Source organism: Danio aesculapii, chromosome 3 (assembly GCF_903798145.1).
Source record: "Danio aesculapii chromosome 3, fDanAes4.1, whole genome shotgun sequence".
Lineage (NCBI taxonomy): Eukaryota > Metazoa > Chordata > Actinopteri > Cypriniformes > Danionidae > Danio > Danio aesculapii.
Window position 1 is genome coordinate 7,565,807 of NC_079437.1, and position 26,680 is coordinate 7,592,486.

Here is a 26,680-nt window from a genome sequence, read left to right on the forward strand (position 1 = left end):
TTAAGTGCACTTAGATGGAAGTAAGTTCATGTACAAATAATATTGTACATATTATCTTTAATATACTATGAAATATCCTTGCAGTAGCTGGATTGAAGCTGTGTTTGGGGATCGTTGTCAGGACAACGCGAAAACAACAACAGGTCGCGCGCTCGTTCCTCATGCTCTGATCAAATGTTCCGTGTGTGAGAAAAGAAGAGCTCATTTGCAAAAACAGGTCATTTCAGAAATCTTGTTTCTGCCATTGAACTCCTGCACACAATATTAAATCTCTACTTATTAACGTACACAACATTAAAAACGGAGTTATCTGCTTTTGCACACCCTGCTGAAAAATCCAGCTTAAACCAGCCTAGGCTGGTTGGCTGGTTTTAGCTGGTTGACCAGGCTGGTTTTAGAGGGGTTTTGGCCATTTCCAGGCTGGTTTCCAGCCATTTCCAGCCTGGTCTTAGCTGGTCAAGCTGGAAAATGACCAGCAAAATCCAGCTAAAACCAGCTTGACCAGCCTGGTTTAAGCTGGACATAGTTGGTTTTGGCTGATCAAGCTGGTTTTAGCTGGTCATTTTCCTGCCTGACCAGCTAAGACCAGGCTGGAACTGGCTGGAAACCAGCCTGGAAATGGCCAAAACCCCTCTAAAACCAGCCAACCAGCCTGGGCTGGTTTAAGCTGGATTTTTCAGTAGGGAAACTATGCAAATTATATTTATAAGATGACTTAGAAAACAAAACCTTCAAAATATTGTTTGGAAGATGATGAAGAACTTATCCCTCAGAACAGAAGTGCAGTTTACTTCTTTTACTCCTGCTGCACTTCAATGTACTGCAGATTATACCGAGTCGAACTGTTTATACTATATTATTTGAAATATTCCAGTCGCACTTAACTTTACTACAGCTAACTTTCTATTTACTGCTGTTTTACTGCTGTTTTACTTCAGTTATATATATATATTTACCCCTGCAGGTTAAAATTACTGGCGCTTATAATGTGATTTCATGTCAATGGTTCATGTTTCAGCTCGTTCATTATGCTGATCTATAAATCAGGTGTAAATGCCCCCATTAAGCTCATTTTGTTGGAGTCAACAAACTCAGGTAAACAACAACAAACACCTATTGTGTGTCCAGTGTTTACAATTCTATTACAATTTCTGTATAATCTAAAGGGGTGGTCCAGAGTGTGTTTTTAAGGCTTGGTTGTGTTTATGTGGTGCAAATAAATGTGTGCTCATATTTTATTTGTAGAAATCATATTATTTGTTCAAATATCTTTGATTATGTGAGCAATTCTGTGCAAATGTTAACCACCTTGCCATGAAAAGGAGTGTTTTCACCAAAATACGGAAACCGTTTCTGGGTTTTTTATGTGAGCAAGTATTTTACAGTCATTTAGAAATACTCAATGCATGTCAATGTTTTCACACTGTTATATTTGATTTACCAAAATCATACAAGTGACAATTTCACATCTGTCACATCCATAACAAAGAGGTGTCACGTTAATAACGACACTTTTTCCTCATAAATGTGAAAATATTAATTAAAATAAAACCAATCAGTTTTGTTTTATAGTGAGCCAACTCTTCTCCTTTTGATTAGCATTGTTTCTTTTAGGTTGTGCAATTTAATTCACAGAATTTCTACAGAGTATGTGGTAGACTGTTAGCCTGCTGACTTTTTTTGGTCATATAAAAGATATATTTCTGTATTTCTTGGGTAATGATCATGCTCTCGATCTTATTGCTAATTTTTTTGTGTTACACTGTAAATATTTATACACAAAAATACGTTCCTAAAAACAACACCTATATTAAATACCTTCCTTGCTGAAATTTTTTACAATATTGAATCTCTTAAGCTTATTAATAATAAGTTTCTTAAAGCTCATGATAATCTTTTTTCTTAATGATTGAGGCTTTGTAAAGTTATTTATTTATTTATTTTTTGTTATTGTATTTTTCCTAAATGCAGTGATGTTGTTATTCTTGTATTCAGTTTAAAACAATAATGTCTGATACAGAGAGCAGTGTAACATCCAAGTGGGGAATGTCTGCACTGAAATCAACAAGAAACAACAGACCATGTAGTATTCCACTGTAAATATAATACTGAACGATACCCCATTATTATGATGATATTAAACTTGTACAAGAAAGCCAGTTAGACAAATAATATAGACTGTATAATCTAAGAATATAACTTTATTTTCCTTTTTCAGTCAGCATAACCTCCAGTTCCATCCTCCAGTCGGTGGCGGTAATGCACCAATAGGTCGGCTACCAACCCCCATTAAAATCCAAAGAAGAAGAAGAAGAAGAAGAGCGCAGCGTGAAACAGGACTCAGAGAGAGAGATATAGTGAATAAAACTGATAAGGAGAGGAAGATTATCGTTTTATGTCAACTTGGGGAAGAGGAATTCAGAGCACACTACTGGAGACTGAGCGTGAGTTAAGCTGACTAATGTTCCAGGAGTTATAACATGTTTAATAATGCTGTTTATTTCCTGTGTGAGCTCTACATGCACTCATTATTATTCTGTATACTGTGTTAGAGGGCAGAGAAACAGCACACATTGAGCTAAAGCTGCTTTTATATTCACACAGCTCATTTTAACGGGCTCATCTTGTTTACTCTGAATATTCGGTCTGAAATCGCCTGTAAGACACATAAACAGCATTAGCTTTATTTACAATGTTGTACTTTGACAGTCTTTGACTGCTAACATGATTTGGCTGATCAGAATGTGCAAATAAACCTTTTCTGAAATGATATTATTAAGAGGAACGTCTGAAAGTGCCGATATAAAAGCAACTTTACCTCAACACAAGCTCACACAGGTGCGAACTGCTAGCTAAACTCATGGAGTGTGATCATGTGTAACACATGAAAGCTGTGGTCTCTGTATAAATGTATACTGATGTTTGGGTCCTGGACACATTAATTTGTCTCCAAAAGCTCTTTAAGTGTGAATGCTCATATCTATAATGTTGATGTAGAATGTGCTCATCTCTTCTGTTTTCTATTGGTTTTATTAGACATCAATAGTCCGCTGTCTTTGTTTTACACACGCTACACTACATCAGTCTTGGCAGATCTGTTTCTCTGTTAGTGAAGCTCCTCCTCCTTCATTTCAGCTATAAATACTGCAATATTCCCATCAGTCTACAAGTGAGGACGAGCATCAGACCTTCAGACAGAAGTCAAATCTGAGTTTATTGAAGGACAGTGGGAAGATGAGTGATCCAGAACCCTGCAGAATTACAGATGAAGACACTGAAGAACAAACAGGTTTGTGTTTATTCCTGATTAATGAGCCTGAAGAAAAACACAGAGAAAAAGCTTTGAACAGTTCATCTGATGTATCGTCTGCACTATAGGCAAAAGAGTTAAAGATTTTCAATAAAAGGAGAAGTATAAATTCACTTTATATTCTCAGGGTAAAACAGAGATGGACACTCAGTTGTCTTTTATTTTCATCTTTATTAAACATTTATTATCATGAGGCTGAAGTAAATTTGATCTGAGCTCATTTATTTTACATCTATAAGTTTGTTTAAATGGGACATGTAAAAGTGCTGTATCTTCATTTATGCTGCAGACCTACAAAAGAAATGGATAAAAATGGAGTCTTTTCACTTCACACTTTGCTCTGATTGTTGATGACTTACAACCCCAAATCAGATCAAGTGGGGCAGTATGGGAAACACAAATAAAGAGAGAAAGAAGCGGTTTCTACATTTACTTTGACTTGTATTACATTGCAGACAATACAGCAAACAGGATTTAATGTGTTCCTCATGGTTTTATTTTTAATAAACGTGTACAGTTGAAGTCAGAATTATTAACATTATTTGGGAAATGTTGAAAAAAGACAAAAAAATTCAAAGGGGGGCTAATAATTCCGACTGCAACTGTATATTAATTTTGGTTCTTGCAACACATTTCATAAAAAGTTGGATCAGTTAAGAATTGTTTGGTATTAACTTGCGTTAAAAGATTGATCAGGGATTTATTAGCTCATTTCAAGGAATCGAATCTTGAATATTCAAATCACTTGATTTGATTCAGTTGAGTCAGACTGAATCAGATTAAAAGCTTCACACTTTATCAACCATTTGTCCAGCAAATAGAAGACATCGTATCTTACCAATCTTGTCTGTTATTTCCATGGCTAACGATAATAACATAACACAGTATTGGGTTAACTTTTAGCAAGGTAACAAGATCTACTGCTGGAGGCAATGACTTATGAGCACATAAACAAGAACACAGTTCTTACTAAATATGTAACAAAGATTTATTGAGCTACACTACGATACGTGAAACTAACTACTTAATTAACACACACACACACACACACACACAAATGCAAACACACATTCACACATACACACAGAGGCAGTTCAGAGGATGCAAAACGAGCTGACAACCGTCCCAAATTATTTCGAGTACTTCTTACTAGATCTTAGAATCACACCTGAGAAACCAGCTACTCCACTCCTACGTCAAGTTGTGGTCGATCTAAAAACCGCTCTAATTGGTCCACCGTTTTTATGTTGTTAAATTGAAAAAAAAAGGACTGTGTGTGTTTATATCACCCCAATATGATGGTCTATACACTCTACTTACACACATGTCTGTCCAAACAGCTTGAAAAGTAGATTTTTCACCATAGGTGCCCTTTAATGCTTTGTTTGTCTTTTGCCTGTTATATGAAAAACAGGGTTCAAGTTTGAATATCTATCAAGAGGTTAAGTTATACCTTATTAAGTCCTTGTTTCTCTGTCTCTCTCACTTAACTTATAGATTTTGACAGAATAGAATGTTCCGTCTTGCACCCCAGCAATATTTTTGAGAAAGCATTGAATCAGAACTTTTGATGGAATGAGTATTAAAACATATATTGTAAATTATTTCTAACATGCAAACTTTTAATGTACTACAATATTAACTTTGGTAACTAAGCTACATTTTTGTGAAACCTCAATGTAGATGTATAGCTAAATGCACAGCATCGTCCAGTCACTATTGTTGCCATCAACATGTTTACTCTGACCACACAAAAAGGTTAATATTGGGTTTATGTATTAATAGTTGACATCTTAAAGATAATATGTACAATATTATTATAAAATCAATAATGTTTTTGTTTGGGACCATTGATACAGCCATTATCTTCTTATGATACAAACACAGATAAGATTGGTCCTGTGGATGTTTGCACTAACCATACTGCACATTTTTATTAATTCTTGTCGCTCTATTTTGACGATCCAGGTGCAAAGCGCTGGGCGCGAAAGCCTTAAGAGCGTGTCAGAATCCACTGTTGCTATTTTAAGGATGGAAAAATCCGCTTTGTGTCCCATTGCATAGTCTAACAGGGTTGAGCTTATTCTCTTGAGTTATAGGTGTGTTTTGAGAATAAACCAATCAGAGTCTCATCTCCCATTCCCTTTACAAGTCAGTTGCGTTGTGCCATAGTGCATTTGCTATTTACATGATGAACTTTGTAAGTGGAAAAATTGAATGCTTCCCTAGAGAGAAAACAGTTAAACAGAGCATCCACAGCGCGAGAATGAGAGATGAGCCTTCTCATTCTTTACTTTCACTTTCATTCTCGTGGATAGGGAAACGTGTCGCATAATTTATGTAGAAATGTATGTATCATGTTTATGTAGAAAATAATAATATTTGTAATATTTTAATCCTTTAATTCTTTTTCATTTTTAAAGATATTTGCGTATTGCTGTACTAGGGCTGGGTATCGTTCCAAAATTTTCGATACGATACCCTGAATTCGATACCGGTTCCGAACGATACTTTTTTCGATACTTTTATTTAAAGAAATATATTTTAACCAGATTATTTTTTCAGGATGTTCGTGACCCTTTTCACAGCAGGCGTATCTCTAAGACCAGTAAACAAAGGAACAAAAGCACAAACTGAACAAAGTGTAGTTAACACAATATATTAGTGCAAACCATTTTAATAAAGTTCAAGCAGTTTTAAGTCAATCGATTTTAAGTATTTATGAGGCTTACTGCTGCTTAAAGGTTTAGTTCACCCACAAATTGAAATTCTGTCATTAATTATCTACAAATGAAGATATTTTGGATTTAATCCAAGAGCTTTCTGATCCTCCCATGAATAAATCATTGAATAAAGTTATTTTTGTTTACTTTACGCACAGAAGTATTCTCGCAGCTTCATATAATTATGATTGAACCACTTATATCGCATGGACCTATTTTAACTATCTTCTTGGTTCCTTTCTAGGCATTGAAAAATGCATATCCAGTAAATCTAATCTTTCTCCACAGTAGAAAAAGGCAGCAAACCTTTAACAATAAAATGTGTAACGGCCCTGTAGCATTCATCTTTCCTTTCTTTGTTCATTTGTACTGTTTTTGCCAGTGTAAATGGATTATCACTTGATGGTCTCCTAATTCCAGGGTCAGCAGGAGCAGAGACTATAACATTAATGTGAAGAAAACATGAAAGCTAAACTGTTAATGCAGCCAAGGATAAGGACATTTATATAAGATAAGTTTAATGTGAGGTAAACTTCATCATTTACTGTTAACCTTAAAGTATTTTAGTATCAACTTAGCCAGGTATTTAAAGCCATCGAAACAGTACATAACGTTACACAGCGTACGTTAGGTCCAAAAAGGATTAATAAATTTACCCTGCACAAACTTAAGCTCCATTTAAACTGTCAGGTCTTGATGCCCAATTCTGTATACATATGATACTGCCTATATCAGATTTTTTGTCTGTTCTTTTAATTGTGATTTACGATGCATGCATAAACGTGAGTTCTAGCATCTGTGCCACACTAGCCACGATGGAAGAAACTGTCTTGTTTATAGCTCTGTGAAGCGTAATATAAGCAGTGAATGGTTCAGTCCAGATTTACCCCCACGCAGTTTACGTAATGGTATGGCCCTGATGTGTGTGTGTGTGTGTGTGTGTGTATAGCCTTTGTAGCCTTTGCATGTGTGCGCACTGGTGTTGTAGGAGAGAATAAAGTTGTTCTGTGTAGCCCGCAGTGAGTGTGTTATTAGCAACAAAAAGCAAAAGTTACAACACGAAGTTCGCCCAACTTTAAAATGATTTTGAGGCGGAGGAGGTGGGAAAGGGCCGTCATCGCAGCTTTCGCTTATGGTTTATATGCTGTATGATATCCTCCATCATTCAGAGAAATGTGTGAGAGAGATCTCAGGTCTGGTGGGAGCAAATTGTGGCAACTGATCACTTTCCTCCATGTTTCCTCTGTTGTTGTTTACCGCGTCGGAATCTCCACATACACTCTTTCTTCTACATCATTAAACCGCGGAGAAGCACCACATTGTCACAAGTTTAATGATGATCAGAACAGAATGCCTCAATAAATCCGATCTGCCTGTTTACATGACAGTCGCATTGTCACATATCCGATTTATATCTGATTTATTTCCACACCTGAAACCAATAGCTGAATATCCGAATGCATGCATTTTTTTCTGTTTACACGGTCATCATACAGATCCGATCTGTCACATATGAACAAAAAATCAGAATTGGGTCACATTTATCTGCAGTGTAAACAGGGCCTTAAACTTTTACGGTACACAAGCAAGAAGTGCTAAAAGTTAACTGATTTTGTATGTCTGTTTGACAATTTGACAAGCTCTGTGCGAGTGGGCATAACCGGCGTAAACTGCTGATTTTCAAGACAGCCTCGCAGCAGTGCAGCCAATCACCAGCATTTGATCCGGGCACGTTAAGGATACAGGTTTTCTCCAAGTGGTGCTCACTGACGTTGACAAGATTATACCATAGGGTATCGAAATTTGGTACCGAACGAAAATGATTTTTTCGATACTCAGAAGTATCGAGACGGTTCGGTCGGTGCTTAAAAAGTATCAAACTCGATACCCAGCCCTATGCTGTACCACTGTGTGTATTAAGCAATGTGTAAGCGAGGCGCAGAACTAATGCGCTGAACCAGACGGTATTCCTGGGTGTGTCCTCAAAGCATGTGCAGAACAGCTCGCTGGGGTATTCACAGACATCTTCAACCTGTCGCTTAACCTAGCAGCTGTGCCAACATGCTTTAAAACCACCTCTATTGTGCCAGTGCCCAAACACTCCAGCCCAACATGTCTGAATGACTACCGCCCTGTAGCACTCACACCCATCATCATGAAGTGCTTCGAGCGGTTGGTCCTGGCACATCTGAAAGACTCTCTGCCATCCACACTGGACCCACATCAGTTTGCCTAGCGTGGCAACAGGAGCACAGAAGATGCCGTCTCCATAGCACTGCACTCTGTCCTCACACACCTGGACAATAAAAACACTTATGCACAAATGCTGTTTGTTGACTTCAGCTCAGCATTCAACACTGTCATACCCTCTAAACTAATGATCAAACTTAGAGACCTGGATATCAACGCGTCTCTCTGCAACTGGGTTATGGACTTTCTGATCAGGCCACATCTGCTCCACCACCTTCACACTCAACACTGGTGTACCACAGGGCTGTGTGCTGAGCCCCTTCCTCTACTCCCTTTTTACCATCGACTATAGGCTGGTGAACAGATCCAACACCATCATCAAATTTGCAGATGACACCACAGTGATTGGTCTAATCAGCAATAATGATGAGACTGCCTACAGGGAGGAGATACAGCATCTGGCCACCTGGTGCACCCACAATAATCTGCTCCTTAACACCAACAAGACCAAGGAGCTCATTGTGGACTTCAGGAAGGGACGAACAGGCTCACATGATCCTATCCACATTAATGGGATGGCTATTGAGCCTGTCTCATCCTTCAAGTTCCTGGGGACCCACATCTCAAAGGACCTTTCCTGGACCACCAACACCTCCAGCCCGGTCAAGAAGGCTCACCTGCGCCTATTTTTCTTAAGGCAACTTAAGAAGAACCAGCTTTCATCAGCCGTCTTGGTGAACTTCTACCGCTGCACAATAGAAAGCATCCTGACCAACTGCGTCACAGTCTGGTATGGAAGCTGCTCTGTTGCTGAGCGTAAGGCACTGCAGCGGGTGGTGAAAACTGCCCAACGCATCACAGGGGCCACACTGCCAGCCATTGAGGACATCTAAAAGAAACGCTGTCTGCGCAGAGCACACAGTATTTTTAGGGACACCTCTCACCCTGCTCACAGACTGTTTTCTCTCCTGCCTTCCGGCAGGCGCTTCAGGCTCCCCCAGACAAAAAACAGCAGACTGAGGAACAGCTTTTTCCCTGGAGCTGTCTCCCCTTTGAACTCTGCCCCTCACTGACTCTTTTGCCACCCCAATACACCCCCCACACTCCTCTAACTTATACTCCTCACAATCACTGCACTATTTAACATTTGCACATTTAAAATTTTCACATATTAATTGCACTACATTGCACTGATTCACTTATTTGAACTGTACATACCCACTGCACATGGACGTTTGTAATTATGTACACACCCACTGTACATATACACATACATTTGTAATTGTTTATCTATCTGCACACTTGATTATTAATAGCAACCTGTACATATATTCATTGTAAATCTCCGTTCATAGCTAATACAACCTGTATATAATGTTCATAGTACATCCATCTGTAAATATCACCATAGTTTTTCTATAACTGCACTTTATAACTTATACCTGTATCCTGCACTTGCTGCTATTGCACTGCTGGTTAGACCTAAACTGCATTTCGTTGCATTGCACTTGTACATGTGTAATGACAATAAAGTTGAATCTAATCTAATTTAAACAGGGTGCTGCAAAACGTCAAAACAACTCTTGTACCAAGCTGAAGCCTTGCGTCGCATTGCGCCGAGTGTATGATAGGGCCCAATGTCTTAAACATGTCTTATGTACAAAACACAAACTTACGGCATTGCCTCTATGATGATTTTAAGTGGATGGTTTTGATTGTCTAGACCAGTGGTTCTCAAACTGGGGGTCGCGACCCCTGCGGGGGTCGCAGAATAATTTCAAGCGGTCGCGAGAGTTATTTAAAAATTGTGAAATTTTCAGTGATTATAATAAATATTTTTCAGTATTACAAGTGAAAGCTAATATTTTCAGATTTTTTAAAAGAATGGCAGAATGCATCTTTGCACTTGAAACGCAGCGCTCAGGAACATTTTAAATCTTGTCATGACAACTTGCCACAGTAAACAAAGCCTTCAACAATTGCCCCGCCTTCGCGCTCTTCTTAGTGGCCCACTGCTTTAAGAACTGAACACGAATGACTGGTTAAAATCCGCTGTCAATCATTCAGTCAACGCCTCCTGTCTTCAGATGACAGGAGCTACAACCGCGAAAATGTAAAGCGCTGCAGATGAGAATGAAAACAACACAGACAGATTTAGTTTTAGAAACAAGCTACAAATAATAGCACATCTGATTACTGATTATGTTGTGAATGTTAATCCACCATCTACATTTTTCGAAGAGTGGATAAAAGACTTTCATTGGCTTCAAGTCCGCTATGATAATAACTAAAGCATTCACTGTAAAGTCTGGGATGGAATTTTCAGGTAACTGTTTGCCACATCTACACATTTTAAGCACGATGGGTTCTGTTTAATCCTTTATTTAATCGCCAGATAATGTTAAGGTTATATGTGAAATTTAACACCAGGTACACCATCGCAAAAGGGCTTGCACTGACTAAGATTAAACTAATATTGCAGCTCATGAAAAGAGCGATATTGCTTTTAAAATGACGTATGCAAATAATAAGGTATATGTCAAAAGCATCTGTGCAATATCAGACACCAGGCGTGAGAACACAGCACCATTATCGTTAACAGATTCATTCATGAATTCATGTCAAGCAGTGTGTGCAGGGCCGGTGAGCGGTCCGTCAGTGATATCTTTTGGTCACTCAATTGTTATAAAATGTATTTTCTTGTGATAACAGGATTTCATTGAGACATATTTTCCTCACGCATGCATATATATTTATTTTTTGCTTGTTAGTTTTGATTAGTGTTGATTTCAAATGCAATAAATCTGTTTATAATCTTGTAGTAACGGTGCGATAATTGGTGGGTGCCACTAAATTTTGTCTGGTGCGCCTAAATGTTTAAAGTTAGGAGCACCAGTACTACCAAGCAAAAGTGTTAATTTCGAGCCCTGTAATGTATAGTAAATATAGTTAAAATATTGTGAACAGCTTAAAAAAAACAATTTTTATTGTTTGTATATGCTTTGGCAGTGGGGGGTCGCGAGTTATTGACTATCTTACATTGGGGGTCGCTGGCTTAAGAGTTTGAGAACCACTGGTCTAGACTATGTCTGACATGGTTTTCACACAGAGCCAGGAGCACTAACAGAAAGTGACTAAACAGGAAGTATCTTATAACAAAAAAAGGATTCCTTTTTACACATGAAGTAGATCAATTAAATTATGAATTTCACATTTTAACGAAAGGAATATGCATAAAAATATTTAAAGATGTATTAAAGTGAAACTTCTTAAAGGGCAGCACACTCCCCGCCTGACCTATGTAATGTCACTATGAACTTCTGGGCTATACCCTAATTTCCAGATCAGTTTTTGGGTAGAAGCAAAACAACTTCTGAAATATGCCTTAGAAAGGTTTTTATATTCCCTTGTCAGTTGTTGGAATCTCAACCTTTCTTACATATCCATCCTTTCCTGGGAATACAGCAGAGACTCTGGCCATGGGCCAACAGTTATGGGCTATCTGCTTATCCCTGAGCAGAACTAGATCTCCCATTTGAAGGTTTCTGCGAGGTTCTGTCCATTTCTCTCTGCGTTGCAAGCAAGGTAAGTATTCACGGCTCCAGCGTGTCCACAACTGGTTTGCAAGCGCCTGAACTTGTCTAAATTGCTTTGTATACAGGTCCTTGTCAGAGAAATCTTCAGGGGGAGGTGGAACTCCTGTCTTCTGTGTAAGGAGCACTGATGGTAAAAGTATGAATGGTTGTTGCGGGTCTGCTGAGACAGGTAAGAGTGGCAATGCATTAATAGTAGCAGTAACTTCTTCTAGTAGTGTGCAAAGAACTTCATGGTTTAAACGAGCTTTTAGCTGCGGAAACATTGAATCTAAAATTCTTCTTGCAATGCCAACCAGGCACTCCCATAAGCCTCCCATGTGAGAGCTGTGAGCTGGATTGAATTCCCAGCTGCATCCTTGCTAACTGTGGTACCTTTGCACCATCTTGTCCATTCCAAGTTCCTTGCATGCCCTAATGAAAATGGTATTGCAATTGGAGCCGAGCTGTTTTGCAGGGCCTATTAATGCAACGAACCGCCTGAGAGCATTTATGCAACTTGATGTATCCATAGATTCAATGACCTCGATGTGCTCAGCTCTCGAGCTTGCACAGCCAAACATGATGGCCCACCTTTTGCTCTCAGCCTGTTCTCCTCTGGTGTGTCTGATAGTGACAGATCAGGGTCCAAATACATCAAGCCCCCACATATGTAAAGGGAGGGCAGATTTTGAGATATTCAGAAGGCAGGTCCGCCATGTGCTGCTCTTCAAACTTTCCACGGAGCTTGCGACAGGTTATACATTTGAGTACTGAATTTATTAGCGACTTGCCTCCCAAGATCCACAGTCCTGCTGCCTTAATTGCTCCCTCTGTCAGATGATAGCCTTGATGTTTTACTTGCTCATGATGATGTCAAATGAGCAGCAAAGATGTGTGGCTATCTTTTAAGGAGAATTATCGGGTTGTCTTCAGCAGTTGCAAACTCAGAGTGCTTTAATCTTCCTTCAACACAAATGAAATAGCCCTCCATGATTGGACTGAGTTTGAGCAGGTGGCTGTTTTTGGATATGGGTTGGTCAGCTTGCAGTGCCAACAGTTCTTTTGCAAATGCAGCCTTTTGTGTTGCTTTAAGTACAACATTCCTTGCTTGGTCCATCTCATCTGGAGTACGTGGTAAGTCGCTTATGTGCCAACCTTTGCATTTGCTGTTTTAGTTTGAGTGCTTGAAGGATTTTGCAATGTGAACTAGAAGTGCTATTCATCTTACTAAAGAGGTGAAGGTGTAGAATAAGTCCTGCTTCCTTCAGGTAAGTTGCACATATTTGTATTTGAGGATGAATTTCTGTATCACTCTCAGAGGTTTAATTAGTTTAAACATCTTGCTCGTTTTTGTTTTTTTCTGCAGGTGGCTGTCGAAGGAAAAAGGGACCGGTGAACCAGGAAGTCTGTGCCAGGCATGATGACGGTAAGGATTGTGACGCTTGATCTGTGGGATTTTCTTCGATACGTACATAGTGCCATTGCTCAGGTCTTGAGGACTGGCGGATGCATTGGACTCTATTGTGAATTGTAAATGTAGCCAAAGACCACCTTGCTGTTCGTAAAGAACTTTGTGATTTAATTCCAGATCTAGCTCATCCTTAATGAGATCTGCCATCTCAACTGCTAAGAAAGCAGCACACAGCTCAAGCCTGGGAATTGTAGGTTTGGACAGGGGTGCTAGTTTCGCCTTACCCATAACAAATCCCTTTTCAACTTGCCCATGTTTCTGAAGCGCTTTCAGGTATGCCACAGTACCTATGGCTTTGGTTGATGCATTGGTGAACACACGCAATTCTGTATGCACTGCTTCAGTTAGTGAAGTTTCAGTGTATGTACATGAAATGTGAAGCTTTTCTAGCTCTTGAAGAGAATCTCTTCAGGCCACCCAGTTGTTTAGTTTGACCTCCGGAAGGAATGTGTCCCAGTCTGCACTTTCAGAGGTAAGTTCTCTGGGAATGGCTCTTCCCTGGATTGTGACAGGTGCCAATAGACCCAAAGGGTCGAAAACACTGTTGGCAGTGGAGAGAACTCCACGACGGGTGAATGGTTTGGTAATGGATGTGGAGTAGGTGAATGTGTCCATTGAGATCTCCCATAACAGACCTATACTCCGTTGTGTGGGAGAAGTTTCTCCATTAAGATCTAAGTCCTTAATCACTGGAGCACAGTCTTCAGGAGGAAAAGCTTCCATAACCAACTGAGAGTTTGAAACACATTGTGCAAATGTAGGTTTGGCTCAGCTAATGAAGCCTGTGTTTGTTGGCGCAAATCAATAGCCTTCATTTTAGATGGTATAAATACCAATCCATCATCGACGTAGAAATGTTTTTCCACAAACTTTATGGTATTTGCACTATGATCCTTTGCACCTTCCCTGATGACTCTCCATAGCCTGTGAATTGCCATTGCAGGAGATGGCCGATTGCCGAAGACATGGGCGTTCATTCAATACTCAATTTCCTTGTTGACATAATTGTCCCTGTACCATAGGAAATAGAGAAAGTCGCAGTGGTCATCATGTACCAAAAAACAATTATATATTTGCTGAATGTCAACTAGGATTGCAACCTTCTCTTCCAAAATGTAGCAGGACACCAATAAGGGAGTAATTGAGGTCAGGGCCAGTGAGGAGCACATCACTGAGAGAGAGAGACCAGAGTAACAAGCACTGGAATCGAAAACCACTCTGATCTGATTGGGTTTCTGGCAGTGGTAGATAGAGCTGTGAACCTACACTGGTCTTATGGTTTGGTTCGGTTACGATTATCATGCCATCGATTCAGTTCAATTCGATATCACGGTGCATGTGGGAAGATACCAGCACTCATCCCCTTCTTTCAGTAGCGGTGCTACCTCAGCATGTCTGTTTGTAAACATTTTTCAACATACTGTTAACATACTGTTGCATCTCAGGTTTCCTCTTTAGGGTTCGTTGCAGGCTTGAGAATCGATTCGTAGCTTGCTCCTTATTTTTGGCAAGCGTTGGCATGGTTCTCTGAATGGTAGAGGAGCTACCCAGCTGTTTGGACATTTGTGTCCATAATGTTTAAGAAGGTTGTGTCCTCCACAGAAGGGGCAGGTTTATTGTCATGCTCGGTTTTGCAATACACTGTCTGTCCAAGTGTCTTCTCAGTTGCTTTTTTTAAACACTGCAGCTTTGTTGCGTCTCTTTGACCTGCTTAAAGCTTGTATAGGGTTGAAAAATTGAGTGACGACCAGTTTCCAGCACACTGGTTTTAAATGTGTTAACTGTCGGCTTGTGTACATTACCCAGGCACACCTCTCCTATTAATACCCATCCCAGGTCCAGACGTTGAGCAAAGGGGGCGTTATTTGGTCCATTAACCTGTTGCCTGACTCTGTGTGTTTTAATCACATCTCTTCCTAGTAGCAAAAGTATCTCTGCTTCTGGTTCTAGGTCTGGAATATGCTTGGAAATGTATCGAAGATGAGGTTGGTGAAGAACTGCATTTGGAGTTGGAATTTCGAATAGATTGTTGGTCCATCCCAGACACCTCTGAGCCTAGAGCAGTCGACAGGGATTCTGGACACTGTTAACCTAGAAATTCCTTTTGGCACAGTTCAGTTTTATGTGGCATTTGTGGATGTAACTATGTATTGTGGTACTTGACAAAAGTAGTCCTGAGCCCATTTGGTGATATTGCTTAAAATGAATGAGGATTCTTGATGCAGTGCCGCCTGAAGGATCAGTGATCACGGTTGTTCAGCTTAGGCTTGCGCCCTGTTCCTTCACACTCTGAAATTCCTCCAGATTCCTTGAATCTTTTAATGATGTTATGCACTGTTGAAGGTGAAATATCCAAATGTCTTCCCTTCTTTCTTTGAGGAACATTTGTTTTTAAACATTTCAATAATTTTCTCACGTATTTGTTGGCAAACTGGCAATCCTCTACCCATCTTTGCTTCTAAAGGACTAGACCTTTCTTGAATGTAATTATGACTTGGTACAAAAACAGCAATCACCTGTTTCAAATCACATCATTATTTAACCAATTTACCTGATTACTAGCCCTAAACTGCTCCTGTCCCAACTTTTTTTGGAATGTGTTTCAGGTCTGAATGACAGGAAAGGAGGTATATTTAAAAATGAAGTTGACTAGAGAAAACATGACATATTTTGTGTTCATATTGTCTGCAATGAAAACAATAAATTCTGTTTTCTGTACTGGCCCAATGTTTTCTGATTTGGGGTTGTACTAAAAACTAAATCTTTTTTTTTACTTCGATTTTTAGACCTTATTGAAGAGATGAAGGAGAGTGAAGATGATGAACTCCTAAAAGCTGGAAAAATACCACATTTACAGACTGAAGATAATTTGTTCATGCAAAGAGACAAGAATCGTTTGACCTGCAGTCAGTGTGGAAAGAGTCTGGCAAGCAAAAAGAGTCTTAAAGAACACATGAAGATCCACACTGGAGAGAAACCATTCACATGCATTCATTGTGGGAAGAGTTTCAGACGTTCATCATCCCTTAATGAACACACGATGATCCACACTGGAGAGAAAACCCACAGATGCGATCATTGTGGCAAAACATTTTTGAGGGCGTCAGGGCTGAAAGTCCATCTCAGAGTTCATACAAAGGAGAAGCCTTATTCATGCTCTGAGTGTGGAAAGAGATTTACAAAGCAGTTACATTTAAGACGACATCAGAAGATCCACGCTGGTGTAAAAGAGTATGTGTGCTTTGAGTGTGTGAAGACTTTTATCACAGCTATAGAATTGAAACGGCACCAGAGGATCCACACTGGAGAGAAACCGTACAAGTGTTCACACTGTGATAAGAGATTCAGTTGGTTAGAAATTCTGAAAAAGCATGAGAGGATTCACACTGGAGAGAAACCGTACAAGTGTTTACACTGCGATAAGAGATTCGGTCAGTTAGAACATCTGAAAACACATGAGAGGATTCACACTGGAGAGAAACCATATAAGTGTTCATACTGTGACAAGAGATTTAATCAGTTAGGAACCAAGAACCAGCACCAGAGGATTCACACTGGAGAGAAACCATTCACTTGCACTCAGTGTGGGAGGAGTTTCAGACACTCAACTGCTATTAATGAACACATGAGGATCCACACTGGAGAGAAACCATTCACATGCACTGAGTGTGGTAAGAGTTTCAGTCTCTCATCCTCCTTCAATCTTCACATGAGGATCCACACTGGAGAGAAAACCCACAGATGTGATCAATGTGGCAAAACATTTTTGAGGGCTTCAGACCTGAAACTCCATCTCATAAGTCATACAAAGGAGAAGCCTTATTCATGCTCTGAGTGTGGTAAGAGTTTTGCGCATCAGCCCTATTTAAGACTACATCAGAAGATCCACGCTGGTGTAAAAGAGTATATGTGCTTTGAGTGTGAGAAGACTTTTATTAAAGCCGAACATCTGAAACAGCACCAGAGGATTCACACTGGAGAAAAACCTTACAAGTGTTCATACTGCGACAAGAGATTCGGTCGGTTAGAACATCTGAAAACACATGAGAGGATTCACACTGGAGAGAAACCATACTCCTGTGATCAGTGTCTGGAGAGTTTCACACACTCGGTGCAGCTTAAGAAACACATGAATATCCACACAGGAGAAAAGCAGCACACATGACATCAATGCAGAAGAACTCTCTGGTGTGTAAGGCTGTTTTGAATCAGGAGTGAAGGTGAAAAGACCATAATCACACACAACATTAAAATATGAGCAGAAAAACTGATTTTGTTTGTTATTAGAGAAACTCTGAATTCAGGTTTGAACAATGTAATGCTTAACTCATTTCCATTCTTGATTCACGTTTATCCTCTTTCAGTTCGTGACCTCGTTGTTTCTTATTCTGCATTTTCTGCTTTTGCGCAGTATAATTTTACACACAATGTCAATTTTTAGATTTACATCAGAGATAAACTGGTGTGTGAGTGGAAAGTCTTTCCATTTGTCTTGAGTATTTGTTTCGTATATCATATATCATATCATTCCTATTATCAACAGAGTTTCAAGATTCTCACCATGTTTACTATGTATAGATATTTTAATTATTTCAACTGATCGACAGATTGAAATTTTCAATATTAAAGCTTATTCAATGTTTACATTTATATAGCTTGTTAATTGCTTAAGATGAGTTTAGATTTCGATATCAGCTGTGACAGATGTTCAGGTAAATCATCCTGAAATTAATTACTCGGTGTTCTAAATTTATTTATAAATACGCGTCTGGCGCCATCTTGTGCGTCTCTCTCACTCTAGGATTAATTTCATGCCAGTTTTGTGTGTAGTTTTCAGCATCAGGTCGATTTGCGACATCTCTTATATTAAAGAATTCTGCAATACACAACAATTTAGCTTGATCCTCTGTCTTTTGCATCTTTTCCTTGCTTACTTACTACATTTACATTTACATTTAGTCATTTAGCAGACGCTTTTATCCAAAGCAACTTACAAATGAGGACAAGGAAGCAATTTACACAACTATAAGAGCAGCAGTGAACAAGTGCTATAGACAAGTTTCAGGTGTGTAAAGTCTAAGAAGCAAAGCATTAGTAATGTTTTTTTTTTTAAGAGCGAGAGTACAGTTAGTGGTATAGCCAGAAAGGCAATTGCAGATTAGGAAGGAAAGTGGAGACTAAACAGTTGCGTTTTTAGTCGTTTCTTGAAGACAGCAAGTGACTCTGCTGTTCTGATGTAGTTAGGGAGTTCATTCCACCAACTGGGCAGATTGAATGTGAGAGTTTGGTAAAGTGATTTCTTCCCTCTTTGGGATGGAACAACGAGGCGACGTTCATTCACAGTTTCTGGAGGGCACATATATCTGCAGAAGTGAGAACAGATATGAAGGAGCCAAGCTAAAGGTCACTTTGTAAGCAAACATCAGAGCTTTGAATTTGATGCGGGCAGCAACTGGCAGCCAGTGCAAACGGGTGAGTAGCGGAGTGACATGTGCTCTTTTGGGTTCATCAAAGACCACTCGTGCTGCTGCGTTCTGAAGCAGCTGAAGAGGTTTGATAGAACTAGCTGGTAGCCCGGCTAGCAGAGAGTTGCAATAGTCCAGTTTGGAGAGGACAAGAGCTTGAACAATGAGTTGAGCTGTATGTTCAGATAGGAAGGGTCGGATCTTTCTGATGTTGTAGAGTGCGAATCTGCAAGATCGAGCAGTTCTAGAAATGTGGTCAGAGAAGTTCAGTTGGTCATCAATTGTTACTCCAAGGCTTTTTACCATTTTGGATACAGTGATGGTTGCTCCATCCATCTGGATTGAAAAGTTATGGTGAAGAGTCGGGTTGGCAGAAACTTCAAGCATTTCCGTTTTCATGAGGTTAAGCTGGAGATGATGATCTTTCATCCAGAGTGAAATGTCTGACAGGCAGGCTGAAATGCGAGCTGGAACCGAAGGATTGTCAGGGTGAAAAGAGAGGTATAGCTGGGTGTCATCAGCATAGCAGTGGTAGGAAAAACCATGTTTCTGGATGACTGTTCCTAAAGATGCCGTGTAGATAGAGAAGAGAAGTGGCCCAAGAACAGAGCCCTGAGGTACCCCAGTGTTTAGATGCTGTAGGTTGGACACTTCTCCCCTCCACGACACCCTGAATGACCTGTCCGAGAGGTAGGAACTGAACCATTGAATAACAGTGCCTGCGACGCCCAGTGACTCAAGCGTAGATAGCAGGATCTGGTGGTTTACAGTGTCAAAAGCAGCTGATAAATCCAGCAAGATGAGGACAGATGATTTAGAGTCTGCTTTAGCCAGTCTGAGATCCTCCACGACCGAGAGCAGGGCAGTCTCAGTTGAGTGGCCTTTCTTAAAGCCAGATTGCTTGTTGTCCATGAGGTTGTTTTGAGTAAGAAAGTCTAGGACTTGATTGAACACTACTTTCTCCAAAATCTTGGCCATGAATGGAAGCAGGGATACCGGTCGGTAGTTTTCAAGTAGCGTTTGATCCAGGTTGGGTTTCTTTAGCAGTGGGGTTACCCTAGCCTGCTTAAATGAAGTAGGGAATAGACCAGAGTCAAGAGATGTGTTAATTATGTGAGTCCGTGTTGGTATGACTGCAGGAGAAATAGCTTGCAAGATATGAGAGGGAATGGGATCAAGCGGACAGGTGGTTGCATGGCTTGATAGCACGAGATTGGACACCTCAGACTCAGAGAGCTGGGAAAAAGAGGTGAGTGTGTGTGGTGTTGGTGGTGTAACTTGCGTGTTTGTTGTAGGTGCAGCAAATTGAGCACTGATTTTTGCAGATTTGGTGCAAAAGTATGTAGCAAAGTCATCAGTAGTGAGTGTGGAGGATGCTGGTAAAGGAGGAGGATAGAGGAGGGAGGAAAATGTTTTAAAAAGTAAGCGAGGATTGGTGGCACTGTTGACTTTCTGACGGAAGTATGTCTGCTTTGCAGAAGTAACCTCAGTCGAGAAAGAAGAGAGAAGAGTTTGGTATGTTATGAGCTGTTCAGGATTTTTAGTTTTTCGCCAAATTCTCTCTGCAGCCCGAAGTTTTGAGCGATGCTCACGGAGAACATCAGAGAGCCAGGGTGCAGGAGGACTGGCCCGGGTTGGTCTGGATGTAATAGGGCATAGTCTGTCTAGGCATGATGTTAGCGTGGAGCAGAGTGTATCAGTGGCACTGTTCGTATCAAGTGCAGAGAGTTTGCAAGATGGTGGAAGAGAGTTAGAAACAATGGTGGATAGTCTAGTGGGTGAGAGAGAGCGTAGGTTTCTGCGAAAGGCAACTAGAGTTGGAGTGTGTGGCGGCTCAGGAGTAATGTGGATGTTGAGAGAGAGAAGGAAATGATCCGATGTTTGTAGTGGAGTTACTAGTGTTTGATCAGCGAGGCAATGTTGAGTGTAAATAAGGTCTAGTTGATTACCTGATTTGTGAGTAGCAGAAGTAGGTGCTCTTTTGAGGTTGAAAGATGCAAGCAGAGTCTGGAAGTCAGCAGCTTGAGGTCTTTCTATGTGGATGTTGAAGTTACCTAGCACCAACAAGGGAGTGTCATTCAATTCACCTTTATTTGTATAGCGCTTATACAATGTAGATTGTGTCAAAGCAGCTTCACATAAAAGGTCACAGTAAATAGGAACAGTGTAGTTAAGTTTGTAGTGTTTAAGTTCAGTTCAGTTTAGCTCAGTTCAGTGTGGTTTAATAATCACTACTGAGAGTCCAAACACTGAAGAGCAAATCCAACGATGCGCGGCTCTACAGATCCTGAACCATGCAAGCCAGTGGCGACAGCGGAGAGGGAAAAAAAACTTCACTAAAGGCGGAAGTGAAGAAAAAAAACCTTGAGAGAAACCAGGCTCAGTTGGGCACGACCATTTTAATTTCTCCGCTGGCCAAACGTCTTGTGCAGAGCTGCAGTCTCAGTGGCGGAGGCTGGAAGCTGGCCTCAGCGAAGACTCGTCTGTCTCTGGAGCGTCATAGGAAACAGTCTCATGTTCTCCACTCTTCCATGACCATCGCAGTAGTTGTTCAGGATTCGGCCAGGTCCAGGATATGGAAACCTTGGGATCATCTCGTCGTTGGTCTTGGATCGAATCAGTGACTCTGCATAGTCTGAGGGCCTCGGGAAGAGTATCCCCAGGTGGAAATGGAGAATAAAGAAAATAATTAGCGTAGCTGATGTTCACAGTGTATATCAGCAAGATGCATAACCTGTGTGGAAGCCCCCTAAGTGGTGCACTAAGTGTATGCTTTACTGAACAGATAGGTCTTTAATCTAGTTTTGAATTGGGAGAGTGTGTCTGAGCCTCGGACGTTATCAGGAAGGCTATTCCAGAGTTTAGGAGCTATAAATGAGAAGGCTCGACCTCCTTTACTCGACTTTGCTATTCGAGGTACTACCAGAAGTCCTGAGTTTTGAGATCTTAAAGAGCGAGTTGGATTGTAGCGAGACAGAAGATTGGTTAGATAAGCAGGAGCTAGATTATTTAGAGCTTTATATGTAAGAAGCAATATTTTAAATTCAATACGAAACTTAACAGGCAGCCAGTGTAAGGAGGATAAAATTGGGGTGATGTGATCAAATTTTCTAGACCTGGTTAGAACTCTGGCAGCTGCATTTTGTACTAATTGAAGTTTGTTAATAGAGGATGCTGGGCAGCCAGCAAACAGAGCATTACAGTAGTCCAGCCTAGAAGTCATAAAAGCATGGACTAGCTTTTCTGCATCTGAGATGGATAGCATACTTCGTAACTTAGCTATATTTCTCAGATGAAAGAAAGCAGTTTTTGTGACATGGGAAATATGATTTTTAAAAGTTAAATTGCTGTCTAATATGACACCCAGATCTTTTATAGTAGAACTAACGCTAACTTTGTATCCCTCTAATTGTAGATCGAGTTGTGAGATCTGCTGTGTACAGGATTTAGGCCCAATAAGTAATAATTCTGTTTTGTCTGAGTTTAAGAGAAGATAATTGTTGGTCATCCAGTCTTTAACATCTTTAATACACTCAGTTAGCTTGGACAGATTAGACGTCTCGTCAGGTTTAGTTGAAATATATAATTGAGTATCATCTGCATAGCAGTGAAAGCTGATCCCATGTCTTCTAATAATGTCTCCCAGGGGTAGCATGTATATTGTAAACAGTAAAGGGCCTAAAACTGATCCTTGAGGCACCCCGTATTTTACTGGGCTGATTTGTGAAGGCTGTCCATTTATATTTACAAACTGGTAACGGTCAGATAAGTATGACTTAAACCATTGTAGGGCATGTCCTTGGACACCTGTAGACTTTAAGCGATTAATAAGGATACCATGGTCAATGGTGTCAAATGCCGCACTAAGATCGAGTAGAACTAATAGCGAGATGCACCCTTGGTCAGCAGCTAAGAGTAAATCGTTGGTTATTTTCACTAATGCAGTTTCTGTACTGTGATGAGCTCTGAAACCTGACTGAAACACTTCAAAAACATTGTTGGTCTGCAGAAAGGAGCATAATTGAGCAGAAACAACTTTTTCTAGTATTTTAGATATAAATGGAAGGTTTGAAATAGGCCTATAATTAGCTAAGTTGCTGGGTTCCAGTTGTGGTTTCTTAATAATAGGTTTAATAACAGCTAACTTGTAGGGATTTGGAACGTGGCCTAAAGATAAAGAAGAGTTGATAATGTTAAGAAGAGGTTCTCCTATAACAGGTAGCAATTCTTTCAGTAACTTTGTTGGAATTGGGTCCAATATACACGTAGCTGATTTAGAGCTATTTATAATTTTGTCTAGCTCTTCCTGTTGTATGATTTTAAAGCACTGTAGGTTATTTAGATTCAGAGGCGTGTTTACTGGATCTGAAGTATAAGGCGGTGCAGAAAGTTTAATATCTCCTATTTTCTGTCTAAAGCCTTCTATTTTATCACTGAAAAAATTCATGAAGTCATCACTACTAATTTGCGGTGGAACGTTTTGTTCCAAAGATGACCGATTATTTGTTAATTTAGCGATGGTGTTAAATAAGAATCTAGGATTGTTTTGATTATTTTCTATCAGTTTGCGGAGGTGCTCAGCCCTGGCAGATTTTAAAGCCCTCCTATAGCTGGACATACTGTCTTTGTATGCAATTCTAAAGACTTCTAAATTAGTTTTTTTCCATTTACGTTCCAGGGCACGGGTTGCTGTTTTGAGAGCGCGGGTATGACTATTATACCACGGTGTAGTTTTATTCTCTCTAGTCTTTTTTAGTTTGATGGGTGCCACAGTATTTAAAGTGCTAGTAAAGATGGCATCCATACTGCTGGTTACTACATCAAGGTCATTTGCGTTTGCGGGTGCATTTCGAAGTAGAGAAAGATCAGGTAAGTTATTTATAAATTCATCTTTAGTGGATGGAACAATAGTTCTACTAGGACGATATATCGGAGCGGATCTGCTAATTTCAGGTAAACACAGCTTATATAGTAAGAGGTAGTGGTCTGTAATATCATCACTTTGTGGTATAATGTCTACATCAGTGACCTCAATTCCATAAGACAGAATTAGATCTAGTGTATGCTTTAGGCGATGAGTTGGACCAATAACATTTTGCTTTATTCCTAGTGAGACCAGCAAGTCCGTAAACGCGAGCCCTAACGTGTCGTTAGCGTCATCTATGTGGATGTTAAAGTCTCCTACAATTAGTATTTTATCAGTTTTAACTAGTAAGTCAGAGATAAAATCAGAAAACTCTTTTAGAAAATTGACATAGGGTCCTGGAGGTCTATATATGGTGATTAGAGCGAGAGATAACATAGGTTTTTGCATAGTGTTTGGAAGGACAACATTAAGCGCTAGTACTTCAAAGGAGCTAAACATAAGTCCGTTTCTCTGATTAACATTAAGAATATCACTAAAGATTGACGCAACTCCACCACCACGACCAGTTTGACGAGCCTCATGTTTATATAAGAATCCTGGAGGAGTTGCCTCATTTAAACTAATATAGTCATTTTGTTTCAGCCAGGTTTCAGTGAGACAGAGTGCATTAAGATTGTTATCTGTTATTATTTCATTTATGATAAGTGCTTTAGGTGCTAGTGACCTGATGTTTAGGAGACCAAGCTTCATGAAATTTGTATTTTCACTTTTTCGTGTTTTTTCTGGTTTAATTCTTAATAGATTATTTTGGAGCACACAGTACGTTTGTTTCTTGATCTAATAATACGAGGAACAGACACAGTCTCTATGTGGTTAGTTAGGTATGCATTACTGTTATTTTTGTGGGACGAATAGGAGTCTGTGTGGCTAATTTGTGAGTTTTGTGAATTTTTACTTACTAGTCAGATAGAGCGAAGTATTCTGGTGATGTTGTCCGACAGGAGTTCAGCTCCAGCTCGACTGGGGTGCAGCCCGTCAGCGCGGAAAAGCCTAGGACGCTCCCAGAAAAGATTCCAGTTATTGGCAAAGAGCAATTTCTGTTCTTCACACCATGTTAATAGCCATTCATTCAGAGCAAAAAGTCTACTGAACCTTTCATTTCCTCGGCGGTAGGTAGGAAGCGGTCCAGAAACGATGATCTGCGTGGCGGGCGAAGTGCGTCGAACCGTCTCGATCAGGCTCCTGAAGTCCTTCTTCAGGATCTCCGTCTGCCGGAGCCCGGTGTCGTTCGTCCCCACGTGGAGGACGGCGGCACCGAGGCTCTCGGCAGCGCTCAGGATAGTAGGTATCTGTGCAGAAATATTCTTAACTCGGGCACCAGGGAAGCAGAAAGTGCGTACTTTGTTACCTTTGGAGGAAGTGGAGCGGACGTGGCGGACGATTGAGTCGCCAATGATGGCAACATCGCGACCCGTCTCGCGGAGAGGGGCGAAGCGGTTCTCCGTGGGGATCTCGAACACCGGAGGAGGAGACGTTCTGCCCCGGGACCTGGCAAGCACCTTACGCGGTTGCACCCAGGGGCCGTGGTAGCCGGGAGTCGGCGTGAACGACGCCTGGGTGCACCGCGTCCTCGGTGCGCTGGGCCTGGACAGAGAAACACGCGGGGTTGAAGAAACTGGGAGATTGTCGTTGTATCGGACACTTACCTCAGACGAGCGAGTACGGGTTAAGAGCAGAGCCCTGATGCCCTCTCGCTTCGTCTCCAGCGAGCGAATCTGGGACTCCACCGCTTCCAGCTCCAGCTCCAGCGCCTCCATCGATGCCTCTCCTGCACTCAAGGACAGACACGCAAGCGACATTGTACAAGGTGAAGAGCAAAGCCAGAAAGTGAGAAAATAAATGTGTGAAAGGGGTTGGTAGCTTTAGCTGACCAGCGGTGCTAGCAGGCTAAAGCTACAAACACCAAGCGGATGCTCGAGAAACAGAACGTTTAAAAGTAGATTTGTTTGTATGAGTGTGTTAGGGGATTGTTCACCCCAAGTAGGAGAGATAAATATTTAGTGAATGAGGAAGTATTTTAAGATAAAAATGTAAATTGCGAATCTAAACTCCAAACAAACGCAGCGAACTCCAAACAAACGCAGCGAAGCAGTGACGTCACTCGTATCAGAAAAAGATGAGAGAAGACCAACCAGTTCATCTAAGAAGTGACCTAATGTACCCGGTGGGCGGTAGATGACAACCACATTTATGCGGAAGGGGTGGATAATGGTGACTGCATGGAATTCAAAAGAGCTGGTTTTTGGCAGGGACGGTCTCTGAGTGAATTACCATTCTTTGGAAATCATTTATGAAATCTGTAATATGCATCATACATGTCTTCCATACTGTCACAACTCTTTCTGATTTGGGGTTGTACTAAAAACTGAATCTTTTTTACTTTGATTTTAGACCTTATTGAAGAGAATGAGGAGAGTGAAGATGATGAACTCCTAAAAGCTGGGAAAACACCTCATTTACAGACTGAAGATACTTTAATGCAAAGAGACAAGAGTCATTTGAACTGCAGTCAGTGTGGAAAGAGTCTGGCAAGCCAAAGGAGTCTTAACACATGAAGATCCACACTGGAGAGAAACCATTCACATGCACTCAGTGTGGGAAGAGTTTCACAAAACTATCACGCCTTAATCCACACATGAGGATCCACACTGGAGAGAAAACATTCATGTGCACTCAGTGTGGGAAGAGTTTCAGGCACTCATCATCCTTTAATGATCACATGAAGATCCACACTGGAGAGAAAACACACAGATGTGATCGATGTGACAACATTTTTGAGGGCTTTAGACCTGAAACGTCACCTCAGAAGTCATACAAAGGAGAAGCCTTATTTATGTTCAGAGTGTGGAAAGAGTTTTACAACGCAGGCACATGTAATTCTACATCAGAAGATCCACACTGGAGTGAGAGAGTATATGTGCTTTGAGTGTAAGAAGACATTTATTACAGCAAGAGACTTGAAACTGCATGAAATGATTCACACAGGAGAGAAGCCCTACAAGTGTTCACACTGCGATAA

The 26,680-nt window shown here is 40.5% G+C and overlaps 2 protein-coding genes across 6 annotated transcripts; one reads left to right on the forward strand and one right to left on the reverse strand.

The window, feature by feature from the left end:
- The first annotated feature begins 2,325 nt into the window (after positions 1-2,325).
- Positions 2,326-26,586, forward strand: LOC130220772 (zinc finger protein 501-like). Of its 3 annotated transcripts, XR_008836227.1 has the most exons (5): positions 2,326-2,444; positions 3,136-3,289; positions 13,165-13,224; positions 16,056-17,489; positions 26,053-26,586. XR_008836227.1 is itself a non-coding variant. In XM_056453011.1 (4 exons), the coding sequence occupies exons 2-4, from the start codon at positions 3,235-3,237 to the stop codon at positions 17,432-17,434; spliced, it is 1,494 nt and encodes a 497-aa protein (XP_056308986.1). In that variant the 5' UTR covers positions 2,327-2,444; positions 3,136-3,234; the 3' UTR covers positions 17,435-18,141. The 3 variants fall into 3 exon arrangements, 2 of the variants coding, with proteins under 2 accessions (XP_056308986.1, XP_056308987.1); XM_056453011.1 differs by lacking the exon at positions 26,053-26,586 and having other exon boundaries at positions 2,327-2,444; positions 16,056-18,141; XM_056453012.1 differs by lacking the exons at positions 13,165-13,224; positions 26,053-26,586 and having other exon boundaries at positions 2,329-2,444; positions 16,056-18,141.
- Positions 20,933-25,761, reverse strand: LOC130220796 (uncharacterized). 3 transcript variants are annotated; one of them, XM_056453037.1, is made up of 2 exons: positions 24,561-25,761; positions 20,933-21,369 (listed from the first exon to the last, which is right to left on the reverse strand). In XM_056453037.1, exon 1 carries the CDS (start codon positions 25,458-25,460, stop codon positions 24,564-24,566), a length of 897 nt encoding a protein of 298 aa, XP_056309012.1. In that variant the 5' UTR covers positions 25,461-25,761; the 3' UTR covers positions 20,933-21,369; positions 24,561-24,563. The 3 variants fall into 3 exon arrangements, with proteins under 3 accessions (XP_056309012.1, XP_056309011.1, XP_056309014.1); XM_056453036.1 differs by having other exon boundaries at positions 20,934-21,377; XM_056453039.1 differs by lacking the exon at positions 20,933-21,369 and having other exon boundaries at positions 23,992-24,651; positions 24,754-25,761.
- Positions 26,587-26,680: the final 94 nt, after the last annotated feature.